Genomic DNA, 20,842 nt, shown 5'->3' on the forward strand with positions numbered 1-20,842 from the left:
TAAAATTCATAATATCATATTTACCCTTTCAAAGTTCAGAAACTCACAAATTTACCCAATTCACTGATTTTTCTAATAAAACTCATTTTAAATATATAACTTACCCATTTTACCCTTTCCCCTTTATTGATTTGTTTCATTGTTGTGTGTTGAGATCTGTGCCATTACCTTCCATCAGATTAAAATTTTTCCGTCAAAGAAGGATACGTCCGTTCTCGATCTCTCACTCTCTCTGCACCGCTGGTATATCAGAACATAAATGCCTAAGGGCTTTTCACTCAAAAAAAAAAATATCAGAACATAAGAAATGACACTGCACCGCTGGTATCGATTTTGAAAAGGAGTATACAAATCAGACTCAAAGTTTGACTAAAGGACACTGCACAGTGGAATTTCTGTATTGCATTTAGTTTTCTCACACTGCATTGCTGGTACCAGAAGTTTCTTATGTGCAATCTCATACATGAAATTTATGCTCAAATTAAAGAATTTCATCTTCATAACTTATCAGTCCACATAGACTTAGATCTCTGCTCTCAAGTATTACTCAAAACAAAAAGCCACAAGCTATTAATATTAATAGCTATTTGTTTCTTCTCTTGTAAGTTTAAATTACTTGAGAACAGAAAAAAATAACTCAACTTTATGCACCTTTGTACAGAACAATTTAATAAAAACCTTTGTACTGTTCTTAAAAACACCTTTGTACAAAACAACTCCCAACTGAGCAGATCAGATCAATCTGACTTCTTAATCTATATTGGCGATCATTGTTGAGAAACAAAGCAAGCTTCCAATCATGTCAGATCAAGCGTCTCACAAAGATCGTCATCCAAAATCTGAGGTTAAGGACAATTTGTATGCTTCATTATTAACTAAAAGAACAGGTACAAAGTTATATATTGGTACATTTAATCAGGTACCAAGAGGTACAAAATGCTACATTAATATCTATACTGCTATACGTGGAAATAATTTCATCTGGGCCTCTCTCAACCTAGTATACCGAGATGTTGCCAAAAATATTTAAGCAGATCTATTATTTGAAAAATAAAATCTCTTATAGTTTTTTTTTTCAGATTATAACAAATTCAAGAAAAGATGATTAAATCTTGCTATGTCAGATAACAGTTCGTAAAAACCACTACTTGTAGAATTGTAGTCTAAAACAAAATTAACTTTTTTAACAATATCTGTGTGAAAGTGTTCATGCAAGAATTGAATTAAATGGGATTTATATTTCTTTTAAATCTCAAAATGTGTCTGATACACGAGATGGCCTTATATAGGCTCTGATACAAAGTACATAGCAGCTGTAACTAACTGCCAGTTTAGTGCTAATTACAACTATACCCTAGGATTTAGTGGGTCATATATGCCTCTTCTGAGATAGTCGCTCTGACTCTATTATCAAGGTTTTGTTGTATTATCACTCTTGAGTCCATGTGAATTCCATATGCTTGTATTTGTGTTGGATGTAACGTGAGAAGAGACGATAGAATGCAATTGAAGAGCGTTGTCTAGGTGGCGAGACTAGTTGGTCCATCATTCTGGCAGGGGTTACTAGAAGGAAGAAGCTATTCAATCCAAATGGAGAGAACATGAGAGAGAGCAGTGAATTGACGGAAGAGAGAAGAACAGGAGATGGCTCTCAATCGCTGCTGACGGAATTTTAATGGAGAGCTCCGTCAAATTGAGATCTAGCTGATGGCATCAATCTTTCAAAAAGGATCAAACGGTTTCTCTTGGAGAGAGGGAGGGAGAATTTTTATTTTTTGTAATCAAGGGTAAAGTGGGTAATTTTTATATTTAAAATAAATTTTATTAGAAAAATCAGTGAATTGGGTAAATTTGTGAGTTGTTGAGCTTTAGAAGGGTAAATATGATATTATGAATTTTAGAGGGGGATATACGTAATTTCAAGGTTTTTGAGGGGGATACATGAAATTCCCCCAAACAAATAATTTGATATTTTATAATTGAGGAGGGTTAAAATCCCTCATCGTGCCTCACGTATTTTATCTTTGTTTTTAAAGTCAAATAGTTGATCTGAACTGATTAACATGATCTCCATATTAACATGTTCTTGGAGACCAAAATTATATATATATATATATATATATATATATATATATATATATATATATATAGAGTTAGGCTAATATCAAATCGATTGTTCCTGAGCCATGGAGCAATCAAGTTTTAAACCGTCCGATCTGATTGAAGATTTGTGCATATCGGATTGATCTGATCTAAGAAGTTTCGCTGGAACAATCAAATTTTGTTATCCAGTAACTGAACGTTACTGGACCCGTCCAGTGGAGTATCGCCCCCCAAACCCTGAGCCCCTCTCTCTCACACGCCATCTCCCGTCTCTCAGTCTCTCTAAACCTAAATCTCTCAGAGTCTCTCACACGCGATCTCCCTTCTCTCAGAGACTCCCTTCTGTCCTGCTTCTCTCCTCTCTTGGAGCTAACTTCTCCAACGACAACCTTTCTCTCTCTCGGCACATTCTCGGTAAACCGTCTTGACCTTTTTTGTTACTTTGCTCTGTGTTGATCTACTCTTGATGGTGGGCTGAGCCCCTTGAACTATGAATTTCTGAGATTTGTGTGTTAATTGCTTATGGTTGTTAACACAGCTTGAATCAGATTTTGGGGAATTTCTCAAATTGTGAAAGACGAACCGAACTGTTGCAGTACTTGTGTTATGTATTGCTTGCTACTTTTAGCTTTGTTCGGAGCCTGTATATAAAATTTGTAGTTTGAATTGTGTGAATTGATCTCTTAAAGGGAATAAAGAACTCTCATATGAATTAAATTATTATAAATGCCTTCTCTAAAATTTTGTAAGGGTCTGCGTACATAGACAGGCTGTATCAACCAAGTGGATTAAACATTTTTATAAATTTGATTCTGTAACTAAAGTGGGCTACTATTCTGTATCAACCAAGTGCATTACTGGTACCTTATACATGGTCTATGGATTAAATAATTTCAGACCATAAAATCAGAATTATAATTACTGGTACCTGATACTGGTAACAATTTGATGTGTAAGTTAAAAATTATAAGTTTTCAGTAGTATAGTGACCTCTATGTCAGTACTTGGTAACAATTCGATGATGTTCATTACTATGAGAACAAAACGTAAATGTAAATCAGAATTAAGAAAACCAGTTGTAAACTTTAAGTAAACTAGTATGGCTAATGCAATCAAGGGTAATTTGCTAATTTTCCTTTTTGTTACTGCTGGAATTTTTCTGTTCTAGTACAACTAATTTCAGTTATTCAATTAAGGGTAAATGGTTGTAGTATTTGTTTTTTTCTTCTTTTTAATAATTTCTACTAAGTATTGATCTGTTCATCCAATTAACAGATAGCATAAGGCCTTGGAAAGGATAACCAAAAAGCTTCCGATAGTGAGGACAATGATGAAGATGAAGATGAAGATGAAGATGTTGGAGATGATGAATCTGAACGATGTATTTTGTTGTTATTTGTTTTCTTTTGTTAAGAGTAATGTTGGTTTTCTGTTAGTACATTTTTTTTCTGATATAGTGCATTTTGTTCTACAAGTTGCAGTCAAGGGTATTTTAGAAAAAATGGAAATTCATCATTTGTACTTTCTGTTTTTATTAATTGTGCAGTGGAACTAATTTTGTTTATTTTGCAACTGTTCACTCCAGCAATTAAACTGCAATTCAATGAAACTATTTAATTCATGTATCAAAAATGTTTTTAATACAAAATAAATAGAAAACAAGCACTAGAGCAGTAAAAAAATGAATATGTATTCATCGTAACTGTACTTAGCCTATGCTTACAAAAGCTAAACAATAAGATCTGAATCTCACCATAAGAAAAGTAATATATTAATTAAGTATCAGTATCAAAAAAAAATTAAGCATCACTACTCTAACAATGTCCATATACTTCATGCACAATCTGGAGTGAGCATTCCTTTAGTACAACCTGCAATTAAAAAAAAATATTAGTTTAGAAAGTCAAAGGTATACTGCAATCTGTCATTATACCAAATGAGGAACTTAATCCAATATTATGCATTAACAAAAAAGTTGCATTAACAGAAACAAAGGGTAATGATTTTTAAGGGAGAAACATGATATTATGAAAAGTTGAGCAGTATTGAGAAATTATACTTATTTCCTAGTTTACTTAAAAAGTTTTTCTTCCTACCATTTGTCAGATGAATCAAAAGAGCTGCGACACTTCTTTTTCTCAGATTTTGATTTCTTCAATCTGCTTTTATCCTGAAATATAGATCCACAATACAATCAATCCTTCAATATATCAATTAGGTTTTGCTATTAGACAAACTACTTAAGAAATTAAATTAAAGATATTTTGTCACTGCATAGACACCTTGATAACAGAAAATTATAATTCATAGTGCAAATAAGGTGCTTCAAAAATTGAAATAAGTCATTCAATAATCCTAGACTGGTGCGAAGATAAAAACTTAGAAAATTTGATTACGCTAAAAACCCTAAACCTGCTACTTCGGATTGGTGCGATTTCTGATTTCTCCATTCGAACGGAGATACCAATTTTGAGGTAGCGTTTTGATGGACTGGTGCGATAATAGTAATATTAGTACCAATTTCAGGTCGGGGAGAGAGAGTATAAGAGAGAAGAGAGATCGCCTGTGAGAGAGAAGGGGTCGGGGTTTTGGGGGAGGGTTACTGCACTGGACGGGTCCAGTAACGTTCAGTTACTGGATAGCGAAATTTGATTGTTCCAGCGAAACTTGTTAGATCAGATCAATCCGATATGCACAAATCTTCAATCAGATCAGACGATTTAAAACTTGATTGCTCCATGGCTCAGGAACAATCAATTTGATATTAGCCTACCTCTATATATATATATATATATATATATAGAGTTAGGCTGGGGTGCTATGGATAGCATAGTGGCCTCCCGTGCTACGGCTCAATATTCAAGTTTTCAAAATCCAAACGGTCGATCCGAACCGTTCATCTTATTCTCCATATTAATATCTGCTTGGAGACCAAATTTTATAATTTTCTGAATTTTTTTACTATTTATTAAGCCACTTTGAAAATCGCTAATCCAACGGTTTTACTGTTTTGTGCAGCCACCGTTGGATCAACAATTTTGTAAAATACTTAATAAATAGTAAAAAAATTCAGAAAATTATAAAATTTGGTCTCCAAGCAGATATTAATATGGAGAATAAGATGAACGGTTCGGATCGACCGTTTGGATTTTGAAAACTTGAATATTGAGCCGTAGCACGGGAGGCCACTATGCTATCCATAGCACCCCAGCCTAACTCTATATATATATATATATATATATATATATATTCTTTGAAACTTTTTTACTATTTTCTACATAGGTATAAAATTAATGTTTTTGGACCATCCAAAAACAATGATTTTGAATCTAACTAAAAAATATTAAAAGGTTCCAAAAAAAATATTAAATTTAGCTTGCAAACACATTTTAATATGAAAATCATCTTGATTGATTCGAATTAACTATTTGAACTTTAAAAATATAAATAAAAGATATGAGGCATAATTAGACATGAAAGATATGATGCATTTGAACCATCATCTTATATTAATTATCGAGAGCTAACAAAATGGATGAACTTAATTTTGTTGATTTAACCCCTTTATTTGATGGCTATCGAAATAATGACAAAATTTCATGATTTTTTGTAAGGATGAAATTAAGATGATATCAAAAACATTTGACGATATAAATTTATTAATTTAAATATGAATAAAAAATTGGCACCGTTGGACAGAATTGATCATTGACATTGGATCCTTTCTTGGGAAATTTTCTTTCTTATTCTTAATTTTGAGATTTTGAAGAGTATACGTTGAAGTTGTCCTTTTATTTTTATTTTTTAGGAAGTAGATCAGAGTCCATAGTGATAAAATTCGCATATTATATCCGAAATAAACTCAAATAATTAGTTTTTTTTAGTGATGCCGAACCGAACGCCGAATTATTCGGTTAACTGAACTTTGACCGAATTAAACCCAAATAATTCGCGAATTTTACGAACTTTTTTTTGAATTTTAAGAATTTTTCTCAATTTTTTTCCAGAATATATATATATATTTCTCTCTCTCTTGCAGGACTGAGATCTCTGGTCTGAATAATTTCAAATCATTTCCGAATTATACCCGAATTATTCCCGAATCACGAATTTTTGACCTCGCCGAACTGAACCCGAATAATTCATTTGTCATTATGGATCAGACACAGATGCAGTAAGCCACATGGAGGTAACTCAGGTCTGCCGCATAAAACCACGGACCGCAACTGAAAGGCTCCAAAATTCTTTTTGATAAGGTGCATTTTTTGTTTATTCAAATATTCATTATCGGCCGTAGGGATTAAAAGTCTCCTATAGTCTATCAACTTTATTTTCAAATTGAGCACGTGCTCGATTTATCAGATGCTTGGTCAGATAATAATAGTAAAAACAAATGAAAAAATAAAAGAGAGATGCAATTGTAATGGAAACAGAGGTGAGATAAGAGAAGTGTAATGGAGACAAGAGAACTGAGGGCCTATTCGTTTGTCACAGGATTACACGGAATGGGATTTGATGGGGATGGGAATCTACTTTTGAAAGTGTGGGAATCCACGCACAGGATTGATTATGGGAATGTGGTAAAATGAGTGTTCGGTTGTACCGTGAGATTATTTGTGGGAATTCTATTTTTCTTTCTAAAATGCTTGATATATATTATACAATTATACTTATTATTAATAATAATATTATAACTAAATAAAGTAGATTAAATAACAACATAATGACATTTACTAGTAATTATATCATAAAAAATAAGTATTTACGTTTATAATTAAATAAATTGTATTTAATGAGAGGGATATAATCTGTGTATTTATAAACTGGATTTTTAATTGTTAAATTTATTAATGAGTTGGATGAAATTGTTAAAAAATCTTGTATCGTATCTGATGCTTAAACCACATCTCAAATAATTTTTTCTGTCACAATTACTTTGGTCTGAAATAGAACCGAACAAACATTATTTTAAATGAAAAAAATCACATTTTTCTTTTTAAAATGTTTAATATTATATAATTATTTTAATTAATAAAATTATTACATATACTTAATTAAATAAATTGAATCATAACATACCAATAATTATTATTTTATAAAATACAAATATTTTTTATAATTAAATAAGGTGTATTTAATGAGTATAATACTTGTTTTCTTCTTATTACTTAGTTTACCATTATCATGATTCAATTTTTAGTATTTGCATTATATAATAAATAAAGTACATATAAAGAGAGCGCCAAAAGAAATATTTCATGATGTCTGAGTGCATTTGTGTCCGAATCAGTTTTGGTCTTTAGTCCCACCATTAAAATTTTAGAGAACAGAGGGTGCTTATATAATACCTCTTATCAAGCAGATACAAAGCACTAGAGAAAAAAGACAAAAAAAGTTTAGTTTTAATTGAGCTGAAGAAGAGAGAAGATGGGAAAAAACAAATTCAGTCCGAGCTCCGTTTTTAATTCCTACCAACTTGCATTGATATAGGAACTGTTTTTAATTCCTACCAACTTGCATTGATATAGGAACTGTGATGGGAACAAATATAGGAATAATTGAAAAAATTTTGTCTGTCCGAACGGATTTGGGAACTTAAGTGGGAATCAGTCTCAAATCCCATCAATTTCCTGTGGGAACGGAGCTGCCGAACAGGGCATGAAGGAGAGGCCAAGGGATTTGGGGACCTCTATAAAGACAAGAAACGTGCAAGCACTCGCAGCTGATCAGAAGAAATTGACGGACGAGATCATGGAGAGGTACATCTGGCCGGAGATGAACGGTGACGATATGTTTTCAGGTGACAGCTCTAAGGGGATACCGGTAATCGATATGAGTAGACTGATGGATCATGAATTGTCGAGGGAAGAAGAGGCCCTAAAGCTCAAGCATGCTTGTGAAGAATGGAGTTTCTTTCAGGTCAGAACTGACACTCTTATCTAATTTATTCATTTTCAAAAGAGGCAAGTTCGAAAATGAGGCAAGTTCAGAATTTTTTTTATAAACCATAACTGGAAAGAAGATTTTTATGAAACCATTAAGATTATATTTTTTTTTTTTACAAAAATCATAAGAACTGAAATGTTATTTTGGTTTTGATTTTTTTTTTGGACTAAAATAGCAAATTCGGTCCCAGTTATCTTGACAATTTTTTTTAAAAAAATTTCTCGAATTATGTGAAAACGACTTGGACCGAAATGACAATTCGGTCCACAAAAAAAAGGACCGAAATAGTATCTCGGTTCTTATGATTTTTGTAAAAAACAAAGCAATCAAGTTGGATTAGTAAAATTTATTTTTTTATTTATGGTTTCTAAAAAAAAAATCGCAAGTTCATATTCAAGGAAATTTTTTAATGTATACATCTCTCGTATTTATTTTGGTCTCTGGCCTGTATCATAAAACAAACAGCTAGTAAATCATGGGGTACCAGAAAAAGTGACAGAGGAAATGAAGGATAACATAAAGGGATTCTTTGATCTTCCCTTAGAAGAGAGGGAAGAAGTGGCTCAGCTTCCAGGAGATGTGGAAGGCTATGGCCGTATTTGTGCTCTCTGAGGAACAAAAGTTAGACTGGGCAGACATGCTCTTTCTGTTCACTCAGCCCCCTCATTTTCGCAATTTTAAACGCTGGCCGGCTCAACCACCCTCTTTTAGGTAACACTCAAAGAGAAAATTATTTATATCTCCATTTAAATTCTACTTTTTGATATCTTCCAATAACAATTTAAAAATTCGCCCATTTAAATAATGGGTTTTTATAAAATATCTCCAATTTTAAACTTGATTAATTTCAAGTTAGATAATATTATTTAGAAAGAATGCCGAAATTGCCCTTCTCTTCAAATTGCAAAAATTAAATGTATATAAAAAAGGGAATCCGCATAGGGATGAAAACGGAGTGGATAATGCTGATACCATATCCGCATCTGTCGGATAATGAGCGGATACGGATACGGATAGTAAACGGATATCAAAATTCAAAACCAAATCCCCCTTAAACGGATACGGATATGGATACGAAACGGATAATTCACGAATACGGATTCGAATACGGATATGAAACAAATAATCATCGAATAATAATCATATAAATTTTATAATATAATTATGGTTTTAACTATATTCAAAATTTCAAATATAAAAATAAATAAATATAATTTTAATTCACTCCTTTTTAAATTCCAAATGGATTTTGAATTCCAAATGCCAATTCACGGCAGTAGTAGTTAGAAATTTAGGCTTTTATATTAAATCAGGCCCAATGATAAACAGGCCTTTAATAATTATAAAGGTCCAGTACATTGTCAAACTCCACGCAGCCATTCATGTCCCCAAACGTCCTATCCGGTTCTGGATATTTGAAAAGTTTAGTCCCACATGAGAACATTAAAAATAGACGTTAGGAGGAGTGCCTATAAAATAGGCGTAGTAGAGACAGAAGTCGTTCGCCTGGTTCTCTAAGACTTTTTTTTTTTTTTTTTTTTTGAGTAAAGCCTGTAGGCTCCAATTCTGCCCCCAAGCAGAATCGATCTCATGTCCCTCCCGTAGGGGAACTATGCCTTAACCAACTGCCCCATGCAGTGGTGGCGGTTCCCTAAGACTGGCGATCCGTTAATAGCGGATGAAAATGTTTTAGCGGGTCCGAATGGATTCAGATATATACAGATATCCGTTCCGTTTGGACTCTTACGGAATTATCCGTATCCAGGTTATTTTTTCAAATCCAATAAATATTCGGATCATTATCCGGAATTATCCGTATCCGTTTTAAACGGATTTGGATTTTAGACGGATTCGAAGCGGATATCCGTCGGATAATCCGGCTCCGTTTTCACCCCTAAATCCGTATCATGTCCATTAATGTATCGTTTGAGTTAATTTTTAGATCATACAATTAAAATTCGGACCAATTCGGCCCATGCCTATAACGCACTTGTCCTTTAATATTACTGCGGATTTAAATTTGACAGACCAAATCTTAACTCAAAATTTGAGTTAACTCAGAGAATACAAATAAAATAAAATAAAAAGGAGAGTCAGGTCAGGAAACATATGCCTCATGCCTCATTTGTGTCTAACATCCTGATCTCTGTTTTTGAAGTCCAAACCGTCGATTTGAACTGCTCAACACAATTTCTACATTAAAATGTGTTTGGAGACCAAATTTATGTTTGTTTTTTTTTTAATTATTATATTTTTTTTAGATATGTACAAAATCACCATTTTTCAGAAAATTATGACCATCCAAAAAATGGTGTTTTGTACATATCCAAAAATAATAGTCAATTATTTTCAAAAGAAACATAAAAGTTAGTCTCCAACTATATTTTAATATGGAAATCATATTGATCAGTTCAGATCAATTGTTTTCACTTTTAAAACGGAGATTAAGATGTGATGCATGAATAAAACATATAAAAAACATGAGATATTAGAACCTACTCATGACAAATTGGATAATGCATTAAATTTGACAATGATGTTTTTGTTTTATTGTTCTAGAAAGGGATTCACTGCAGAGCTACTCAAGGGAACTTCAGAAGGCAGCACATAGTATTTTAGGCTTCATGGCTACAAATTTGGGCATAAACTAGGAGAAAATATCCGAACTATTGTTTGAATCTCAAACTGTACGAATGAGCTATTATCCACCTTGTGCAAATGCTCATGATAAGGTGGTGGGTCTTTCGCCACACTCAGATGCTTCTGGATTGACTCTTATCTTACAAGTAAGTCCAGTTGCAAGATTGCAAATCAGAAGGAATGATAAATGGTTTCCTGTAAGAGTTAGGCTGGGTGCTATGGATAGCATAGTGGCCTCCCGTGCTACGGCTTAATATTCAAGTTTTCAAAATCCAAACGGTCGATCCAAACCGTTCATCTTGTTCTCCATATTAATATGTGTTCGGAGACCAAATTTTACATTTTTTGAAAATTTTTTACTATTTTTTTAGCTAGGTAGAAAATCACTTGATCTAAAAAATTCTGCACCATTAAAATATTTGATTTTCTACCTAGCTAAAAAAATAGTAAAAAGTTTTCAAAAAATGTAAAATTTGGTCTCCAAACACATATTAATATGGAGAACAAGATGAACGGTTCGGATCGACTGTTTGGATTTTCAAAACTTGAATATTGAGCCGTAGCACGGGAGGCCACTATGCTATCCATAGCACCCCAGCCTAACTCTTCCTGTAATGCCACTTCCTGGTGCTCTTGTTGTCAACATTGGTGATGCTCTAGAGGTAATTATGATGCTATCATGTCAGATTTGAGATTAGTTAATTCCACCTTGTAATTGGTCTTTGAAATCATTTCCTAAATCACCATGTTTTTTTTAATAGATCTTAACAAATGGAAGATACAAAAGCATAGAGCATAGGGTTGTTATAAATGCAAAAGAGGAGAGGATGTCTATAGCTGCTTTTCATAGTCCCAGTTTCGGAAAAACAGTGGGCCCACTTGCAGAGATTGTAGACAAAGAAATGTCACTATTCAAATCACTGAGTATGCAAGAGTATGCCAAGCTTGTTTTCTCCCAAAAGCTAAATGGAAAGAGCATGATCGAACTTATGAAATTAAACCCTTGATAGAGTGCGCCATAAACAGTAAATTAAGAAAATAAAGGTATTGACCTTTTCATTTGAATGTAACTTCTGTTCTGGCTTGGTGTGATTTAGATCAGACACATGATATGTAATAAAAGATTGTTCTCTTATGGAGTTCTGCTTGTCAGCCAATTATTAATTTCTGATTGTTCCTTCTAGACTTGATCTGTAATATATCACTTGATAAATTTTATGAATTTTTTTTAATTTCCAATTGAAATATTTACCAATTCTAGATGGTAACCTTAAATATCATCACATAATAATCATACAATGTAGATATAATCAGCAAATAACACAAATCAAGTTGTCATTAATTCTATATTCCCCAATCTCAAATAAAATCAAGTTGAATTAAATAAATTATCTAATTCAAAATATTCATTTCCACTTGGATAAAGGAGCGCACAGTAATGAACGAACAAATTAATGCCTTGTGATGTAATTTACAACATAGATAAGATCTTGTTTTGCAACATACTTCATTAGTCATACAAATAAACTAATTTTTCTACCAAGAAATTAGCAGTAATAACAAGAATTACTATATAGCCAACAAATTTATAGCTAGTTCCTTCAAACAGTATATTACAATATTACAGAGATTCAGTTTTACATCAGGTCACATACACCAATTGTTTAGAGCCATCTACAGAAAAAGCATTTTGGTTAAAGCCATAAACCTTAAATGTTTAAAAGGTTACCTATATGGTTATGCATCCGGATCAAATTTGTTTAATCTAATCCGTCAAATTTGGGTAATGGGAGGGATGTATTTGTCATTTTTTAGGATTATCAGCCGTCAAAATTAGGGTTTTATATTAATCTTTGAGGCAGTCATAAGCTAGTGTATATAGACCATAATAATAGCCGTCTCACCCTTGCATTTCTTTCCTTCCCTTTCCCTCTAATTTGAAGTCATTGAGTACATCCAAAATGAAGAGGGAGGAAAGAAATTATCTTCGACTTGGACTACAGTGAGTCCCCTCCCCTCCTAAAAAATATGATGCAGTGCTTGGACCTACAATACATAGTTCAGGATTTCTAGTCATGTACGAATTATTGTGTTCAAGTAATTATAAAATAATTTTCTTCTCCTTTCAGATGCTTTTAGAATAGTGCCTCAAATTGAATCCCTACGAAAGTTTCCAAAGACAAATGGTAGTTATGACATAATGCAAAATAATTCATAAGAAATCAAATATAAGGAACTGAGAAAAAAAAATTCAATTTTAAGAGGACATTATAGTAGAAATTACAGTTCATAACTGAAATCTAACCAGAAATGTTATATGATCTGAGAATAATGTTGCCCCTTCCTAGATTAAAAAAAAAAAGCAGACTAACTATTTCCTTCAAGAAAGAGAGGTAGACTAACGTGCTTGGCCAACATAGATCAGACAGTTCTTCAGCTCCATATCCCAATTTCAAAAATTCAAATAGCCAATCCAAGTTTCTTAAACTTTTTTTTTTTTGATATTTTACCTATCTTTTGGATAAGAGAAATCATATTAATTTCAAAAATTCTAGATCGTTCAATAGAAATGGTTTTTTCCCTATCCAGAAAATAGTAAAAAAAGATTCTGAAAAATATTAAATTTTGTTGCCTACTAGATTTCAATATTTAGATCATAGTGAGCATTTCGATAGGCCATTCAAATATTAAAATTGAGACATGGAACCAAATTATAGGCCAACTGGTAGCTTTGCAAAGCACTTCATCCTACCTCTAAAGAAGATGTATTATCAACTTAACTTCATGAACTGATTGATTAATTAAAACACTCCACAGTCCACAGACAACTTATAAGCAATAAAAATATGATATTTACTGAAAAATTAAACTCTACTCACCTTATTAGGAAGTGTCCAACCGCTCACACTTCTCCAATTTCCTAGACCACCCATGCAAATGATTTGTACTTGAAAATTCCATCCAAAAATTACATGTGAATGGTGTGACGGAGAAGGCCAGTTGAAGTCATTAAGATTTGGCAGCCGCATGCCAGTTGGTAGACACACAGCTGAATTGGGTGTAGAGCTGACAGTAATAGGATTAGTTGTAGACGGGTGGAGAGAGGAAGGTGAGTCAAAGATGTTTCAGCTTGGCGGCTGGAAATTAGATGGAGGGGCTTCTGTGAGGAACTCTTTATTTATACAAAAGAAATTAGGGTTTACCTGCTACCGAACAATGTGCTGGAGTCCATTCACCAATGGATTAAGATTGGACGATCAAGATAGTTATCATCCGGAATCCAATAGGATATCTTCAGTACAAAATTAGAAAGGAGAATTGCCTTGGCCACCAGACTACTGGTTCTCCCAAAATTAGAAAGGACATAAAACCAAATCGATTCACCTCACGCTGCAAAACCCCGAGTGGCCAAAATCAAATGAGATATCTCAAAAAAAAAATTACAAAGGATATAAAGCCAAATCAATCCACCTCACACTGCCATACCCAAAGCAATCAAACCCTAATTTGGATCATTTGAGAGAAGGGATGTATAGACAACCATCTTTACTTGACAACCGTAACAATCAACAAAAGTTCATCAAAATAGAATAAGTACAATTATGGATATGTTATCTATATCAAAATCGAAAGCTATACAAAACTAAATGTATTGTTTTCATTTGTTATTTCTTTAACAATGCTACAGATTTTTTGCAACTATTGAAAATGCAGGGTTTTTACTTTATAATTCATAGGTAAGATCCTAAAGTTTTCATGACTAATTAAAATCCATAAATGGTACAAATCTAAAAAAATGTTCATTCAAGTATCTGATCAAACACCTTGCCTGCAAAACCCTACATTAACTTCAGTATTCACGATCTTACCTTTGTAGTGAATTCAAATTGAACTGTTTCCCCGAAGGTTTTGACCATATTGCTGCCTCAAAGACCTAATTAGAGAAACGAAATAAGTAACGAAATTCAACAACTAAATCTCTAATTCAAACAAGAAAGTTAAAAAAAAACCCCAAACCTTTGGAGGGGCAACAAGCTGGTGGGGTGTGGGGTGTGGGGAGAGAGAGAGAGCGTACTTGGGAAGAAAGAGAACCCCTTTTGGGATTCTTCTCTCTTTTTTGTATCTTCTTTCTTTTATTATTCGTACTTCTTTTAAAAAGAGCATAATAATTCTCTTTGATTGTAACATGCGTATTACCATAATCCAACTCAAATAAATTCTTATAAATTATTTTAGAAGTTAAACCGACCCAGTTGAAGTTTATTTTCAAAATGTAAATCTCACATTGAATTATCATAGTAGCCAAAACAAGAAGATTGTAAAAAAATAAGAACAAAACTATTCATTCATATATTAGTTGGATTCAATTTACAATGCATCTTTAGTAAATGATACATTTTACAATCAATCACCTACTCTGTTAACAGTTCATACATAAATAATAAATCTGACAAATGCTTCAATCAGCTCATCTCATTCTGACATAATTGGTCAAGACCGCCGAAAACAATTGCCATCCCATGCTTGGGCCTTGAACAAGCATCATCACGGGCTCTTATTTCTTAGTTTAATATCTTGGCCCAAATCAAGTTGGGCCCCCAAGGCCTAAACCCATTCCCATATTTTACAAAGAACTCTTCAGTGGTAAACTGCTGTTGACTTTCCCTCAATTCTTATGCTCTTGTACCATTTAGCACACATAACATATACCACAAAATCAATCACTGTTAGAACTGCAAGCATGTAGTAGAATCTATCCATGTGCCCCTTATTTAGGTCCTCTGGAATCCATCCTGCCCGTCCTTTCACCGTCGTTACCTTCATCACCGTCGTCACAATTGCATCACTGAAATAATTCCCAAGGGACATAGATGTCATGCAAAGTGCGCTTCCGAAGCTCTTCAGTCCATCCGGTGTCTGTCGGTTGAAGAATTCCAATTGCCCGACATACATGAAAACCTCGGATGCCCCGACTAGTGCGTATTGCGGCATTTGCCACATTATGTGTAGTGTGCTTGTACCATCCTCAGTAGCCATTTTAAGCCTAAAGTACTCAACTGTTCCAGCTGAAAGCATGGCTACAGTTGCAATTATAAGCCCAATTCCCATCCGTTGGAGTTCTGTCAACCCACATGGATTTCCGGTGAATCGACATGCCAAGGGTTGGAGAATTCGGCGGTAGAAAAAGATGAAGACTGCGACACTAAGGATATCGAAGGCCGACATGCTGGCTGGAGGGATTGAAAAGCCAAACACATCATGCCGCATTGCTGCACCTTGAACAACAAATAGAGAGGCCATCTGGGTAAACACCACAGAATAGATGATGGTGCAGAGCCAGATTGGTAGGAGCCTCAGTACGGACTTCACTTCTTCGACTTGAGTTACAGTGCATAGTCTCCATGGGTCACGAGAGACAGATTTCGGATTTGCTGTGAAGTCATCTACATCGACATAAGCAGCACGATCCAAGCACCTAGTTATAAATAATAAAATCATTAGGGACAAATTCATTGGAGGAAAATTATGTACTTGTGATAAATTCATCTCAAAAAAAAAAAATATATATATATATATATATATATATTTTTTTTTTCTGGTAAACGATCATGAAATTTGTTTTATTCACCTGAAACCCTCAGTATGTAACATTTTTCTGCTTCCATTTCCCTCAGCAATTTCACTGCCATCTTGCTCATATAAGTGGTCCTCACTTAATGGCCCCATCACCTTCCATTTTCGCGATGATGCCACAAGCACTTGGGAAACTCTCGATAAAGGGTTGCCACATGGTCTGAAATGCCTGTACCTTGTGGTACCAGCGATAAATAGTATCAACGCAAGAACGGCTGCTCCGCCTGATGCCCAAAACCCCAAGGCCCATGCTCCATTGTCCTCTAGGTAACTCAGGAAGGTATTTGAGAAAAGCGAGCCCAAATTTAGTGACAAGTAGAAATAACTAAAGAATGAAATTTTCGAATGGGCTTCGGTTCCGTCCGACTCGTCGAATTGGTCGGATCCAAACGTGGCAATGTTGGGTTGGTATCCTCCATTTCCGAGAGCAATCATGTAGAGAGAGATGTAAAAGATAAGAACTTCAATGCTTGAGTGAGAGCTGCAACGGTTGTGTTCGTTACCACATCCTTGAGGTCTTATCAGCAATAATTGTGTTGATACTGATAATAGCACCAATCCCTGTAAAACAATAAACAGAATTCTGGTAAAAAATATGTTGACAGTTAAAAGAAACTTGTGGTAATTAACTGTCAATTGAATTACAGTTGCTTACAAGAACAAAAATAACTTGGAAGACAGCACAAGTTTTGTAGCGGCCCCAGTAAGAGTCACTGAGGAAGGCACCTATCAGTGAGAACATGTATACTGTCCCTGTCCATTTGCTGACATTGTTGGCTGCATCCTCGTTGCTTTGATGCAAAACCCTTGTCAAGAAAAGCACCAAATTTACGCTTACTCCAAAGAAAGCAAGTGTTGCTAATCCCTGATTTACTGCATAAAAAAAGATGTTGCAAAATACTCAGAATCAATTGAGTGTAACGCATATTGGGAATATGATTTGGAAAAGGTTCCAACTTTTAGCAAATCATTTGTCTATGTACAAAAAATTGTTAACGAAATATATACTCGGAATAAAAAAAATCTTGAAACTATACATTTGTCCCAACAACTATCAAAATTAGAAGACTAAATATTTCTCATACACAAACTATACATAAATTGTATTTTTTTTAATGAAAAGTAAAATAGAAACTTATAAATTTGATACGACCCAAGTGATGGACTTTCTGTTGTCCCTGTCCCAGGAAACACCAGTAGGAGATATGCAGGATTTTGGCAATGTCAACCCTCCATCTCCAATGTTTGGAGAAGAGGAGGATGATGAAGACCTTTTAGATATGTAGTACTTAGTTTTTTGTGTGCATATTATGCTGTTTAGATATTTTCTTAGATTGTTGTCTTATGTTTTGTGCATGTTATTATGTTTTTGCTATTTTCTCATGTTGCTACTTTTGTTTTGACATGTTGTAAAGACTTGCCACATTTGATTTTGGTACCAATTTTAGGTACCAGATCGATTGTGCTAAGGATTCTGATTTCAATGAAATCGGTGGTATATACCACTATTTTTCAAAAAAAAATAATAAATTGGGTAAATTTTAGCTTTTTAGAATTTAGAAGGTTAAATATGATATTATGAAAAATGTTTTTTTTTTTTCTAGATGGTGCTTTGGTACTAGTGGAATCAAAATCTCTCTGAACAATCAACAGTCTCTTTCAAAAAAGGTTACATGGCAAATTAAATATATAGACTGAGACAACGTACCAAGGATTATGATTCCAGCGAACCAGCGACCTGATTTGTTCTTTAAAGCAGGTTTGCCTCTAAAATTCACCGATCCATCTTGAGTGTGGCCACAACAAACTTTCTCCATTGCATCATCGCTTTCTTCCTCATGATACATCACATCCATTTTCACCTTCCTCTCTTCTTCTTGCTTCATCATTTCCTGAATTATCATCATCATTGTTTATTTTATTGTCTAAACAATATAATTGATGCACTTGTAAGAAATCAAATTTTACTTTTTAAAAAAAAAAAAATCACTATTTTTCCTAACAAAGAAAAAAAAAATGGCCCTACTTAACGTGCAAGCATTTAAAATTGCATATGTGTGTACATATGCACCACATGTTCATCAGTGAAAGTGACTTAGTGTGACTATCTTATGCTTATGCTAAATAAATTAAAATGTGCAAGCTTATGAAGATATGCAAAGCAACTCATAATTGGTCTTCTAATTTGAAGGTTGATTTATTTTATAATTGGTTTCACTTATTGTTGAACATGTTAAAGGTTTCTGTTGTGGTCCTATATATAAGCATATATATATATATATATATATTTGTTTCAAATAATTGGTATCACTTATCACTGAACAGGACATTCATTTTCCTTCTAAATATACACTATTGCACAAATGCACACACACTTATCTAGATGATGATGATGATGATGATGATGATGATGAATCATAAAGCTTGTAGACCAGAAATGAAGTAATATTTAGAAGGAATTAACTAACCATTTTGTAAATCTTTGACTAGTCCTTGCACTTCTTAGTTGATTGAGATAACAGAAGAGAAGAGAAGAGAAGAGAAGATAAAGCTGGAGGAAGAAGGGTACTGATGAGAAGAGGAGGTAGGGGTGCAAATATATAGAGTGTGAGAGCAACCAAAGATGCATGGCATGGTTCCATCACTGTTATCTCAGCAATGAAAAAATAAATAAAGAAAAATTAGAGTTCCTTTTTCACAGCATGTATTGGAGTCTTAGTTGGATCCATCATAAGCTGATAAGTCACTTTCATCTACATAAAGTTGTTTTTTCTTTCTGCCGATTTGTGAGAAAAAAGATTATATATATTTTGGAAAATTAACTTTGCCACCTTGCTATTTAGATGAATGTTAAGTTGAAATATCATATCAATGTGTGGTTCATTTTATTTTATAAATTAGTAATTAGTAATGAGTTGGGCTATGGTGAGTTGCGAAGTAAAGCGACTATTTTACTTCACGCTCATATTTTGCAATTTTTAAAGTTCAAAATGTCGGTCCGAACTGCTCAACATGATCTCCATATTAAAATGTGCTTGGAGACCAAATTTTACATTTTTTGGAATTTTTTTACTATTTATTAAGCCACTTTGAAAATCGCCGATCTAGCGGTCCAGAAATTTTTACTGTTTTTACTGTTCACCTGGATTTTCAGATTTTCAAAGTGGCTTAATAAATAGTAAAAAAATTCCAAAAAATATAAAATTTAGTTTCCAAGCATATTTTAATATAGATTAAACATCTAATGGTTTGGATCGGCTATTTGAACTTTGAAAATAAAGATATTGCGTGAAGTAAAAACTTGTTTTACTTCGCAACTTACCGTAGCCTTACTCATTAGTAATATACTAATATATTTACTTATGAGTGAGTATCTTCATTTTTAAATTCCAAATAATTAACCTGAACCGTTTAATCTGATCTCTATATAAAAATATAATTGCAAACAAAATTTTACATTTCTTAAAAAAAATACTATTTTCTTTTAAATAGATAAAAAAATCACTACTTTTGAATGGTCTAGAATCCTTAATTAAATCAATAAGTGATTTTTTACCTATCTAAAAATAAATAAATAAATTATAAAAAATATATAATTTGATCTACAATTATCATATTGAACGTTTCCTATCTACTGTTAGATTTCGAATATGGAAATATGGATCCATAGTACGGATCAATATGCACTATCCATAGTAGTTCCGTAGTATCAATATAGCACATTGATATGTACTACGAATTATTATATTTGTTTATAAAGTAAAATAGTTGATCATAGACCATTCAGTATGAATCATCATATGAAAATATATCTGCAAATCAAATTTTATATATTTTATCAATTTATTATTTCTTAGATAGGTAGAATATCACTTGATATTAAAGATTCTAGATCATTCACAAGTAGTGATTTTTTACTTATATAAGTAGTATTTTTTTTAAATGTCAAATTTAATTTGTAATTATATTTTTTATATGAAAATCATGGTGAACAGATCAGATCAATTGTCTGTACATTGAAAACGAAATATTGACCTACAAACTAATGTCTACTATACATATTACCATAGCCTCCCTCAAACATAAGATACTTCCAATAGTCAATTTATTGACAGTAAATTAATGATCTCTCTTTTTTTTTTTAAAGGCTGAAGCCCGATTCTATTTACTGAAACAGTTAAATAATACATCCCAGTTTAGAAGCAAATATAGCTCCTCGTCAAAAACCAGAGACTCAAACTCTACCATACCATCTAAGACATCTAAAAAAACTCAAGCTAACATCCAACAAAAAGCAGTCCTTGCTATTGTCTATCACTAGACAAGCAAAAAGGATATAACGTGGGGAACTCTGAGAACGACAAAACGCAAAGTGAGTTTGTTGGAATGTTTATCTATTACTCTTTGTCTACCACTAACGTTAGCCCTATAGTTAGGGCCTGTATCTTCACTGCTCACTCCCCTCGTCTGGCAGTTGATAAGGAACAAGTTGATCATCGCCAGGATACCAGATCTGAAG

General features: G+C 33.3%; 1 protein-coding gene, 1 long non-coding RNA gene and 1 pseudogene across 3 annotated transcripts; 1 reads left to right on the forward strand and 2 right to left on the reverse strand.

Moving 5' to 3' along the window:
* The first annotated feature begins 7,761 nt into the window (after window positions 1-7,761).
* On the forward strand, window positions 7,762-11,870 carry LOC144558014 (S-norcoclaurine synthase 1-like; annotated as a pseudogene). The gene is made up of 6 exons (XR_013512834.1): window positions 7,762-8,022; window positions 8,515-8,760; window positions 10,626-10,659; window positions 10,701-10,886; window positions 11,280-11,351; window positions 11,451-11,870. The product of XR_013512834.1 is annotated as an S-norcoclaurine synthase 1-like (transcript).
* Window positions 11,871-12,101: 231 nt separating this feature from the next.
* Window positions 12,102-14,809, reverse strand: LOC144557847 (uncharacterized). The gene is made up of 3 exons (XR_013512805.1): window positions 14,707-14,809; window positions 13,569-14,623; window positions 12,102-12,735 (listed from the first exon to the last, which is right to left on the reverse strand). It is a non-coding gene; the product is annotated as an uncharacterized LOC144557847 (long non-coding RNA).
* A 207-nt stretch (window positions 14,810-15,016) lies between these two features.
* LOC144558178 (protein NRT1/ PTR FAMILY 7.3-like) lies at window positions 15,017-18,917 on the reverse strand. The gene is made up of 5 exons (XM_078306948.1): window positions 18,792-18,917; window positions 18,032-18,215; window positions 16,979-17,196; window positions 16,319-16,884; window positions 15,017-16,165 (listed from the first exon to the last, which is right to left on the reverse strand). Exons 1-5 carry the CDS (start codon window positions 18,792-18,794, stop codon window positions 15,328-15,330), a joined length of 1,809 nt encoding a protein of 602 aa, XP_078163074.1. The 5' UTR covers window positions 18,795-18,917; the 3' UTR covers window positions 15,017-15,327.
* Window positions 18,918-20,842: the final 1,925 nt, after the last annotated feature.

The sequence above is a fragment of the Carex rostrata genome, chromosome 8, assembly GCF_964058835.1.
Source record: "Carex rostrata chromosome 8, lpCarRost1.2, whole genome shotgun sequence".
In the NCBI taxonomy this organism is placed as follows: domain Eukaryota; kingdom Viridiplantae; phylum Streptophyta; class Magnoliopsida; order Poales; family Cyperaceae; genus Carex; species Carex rostrata.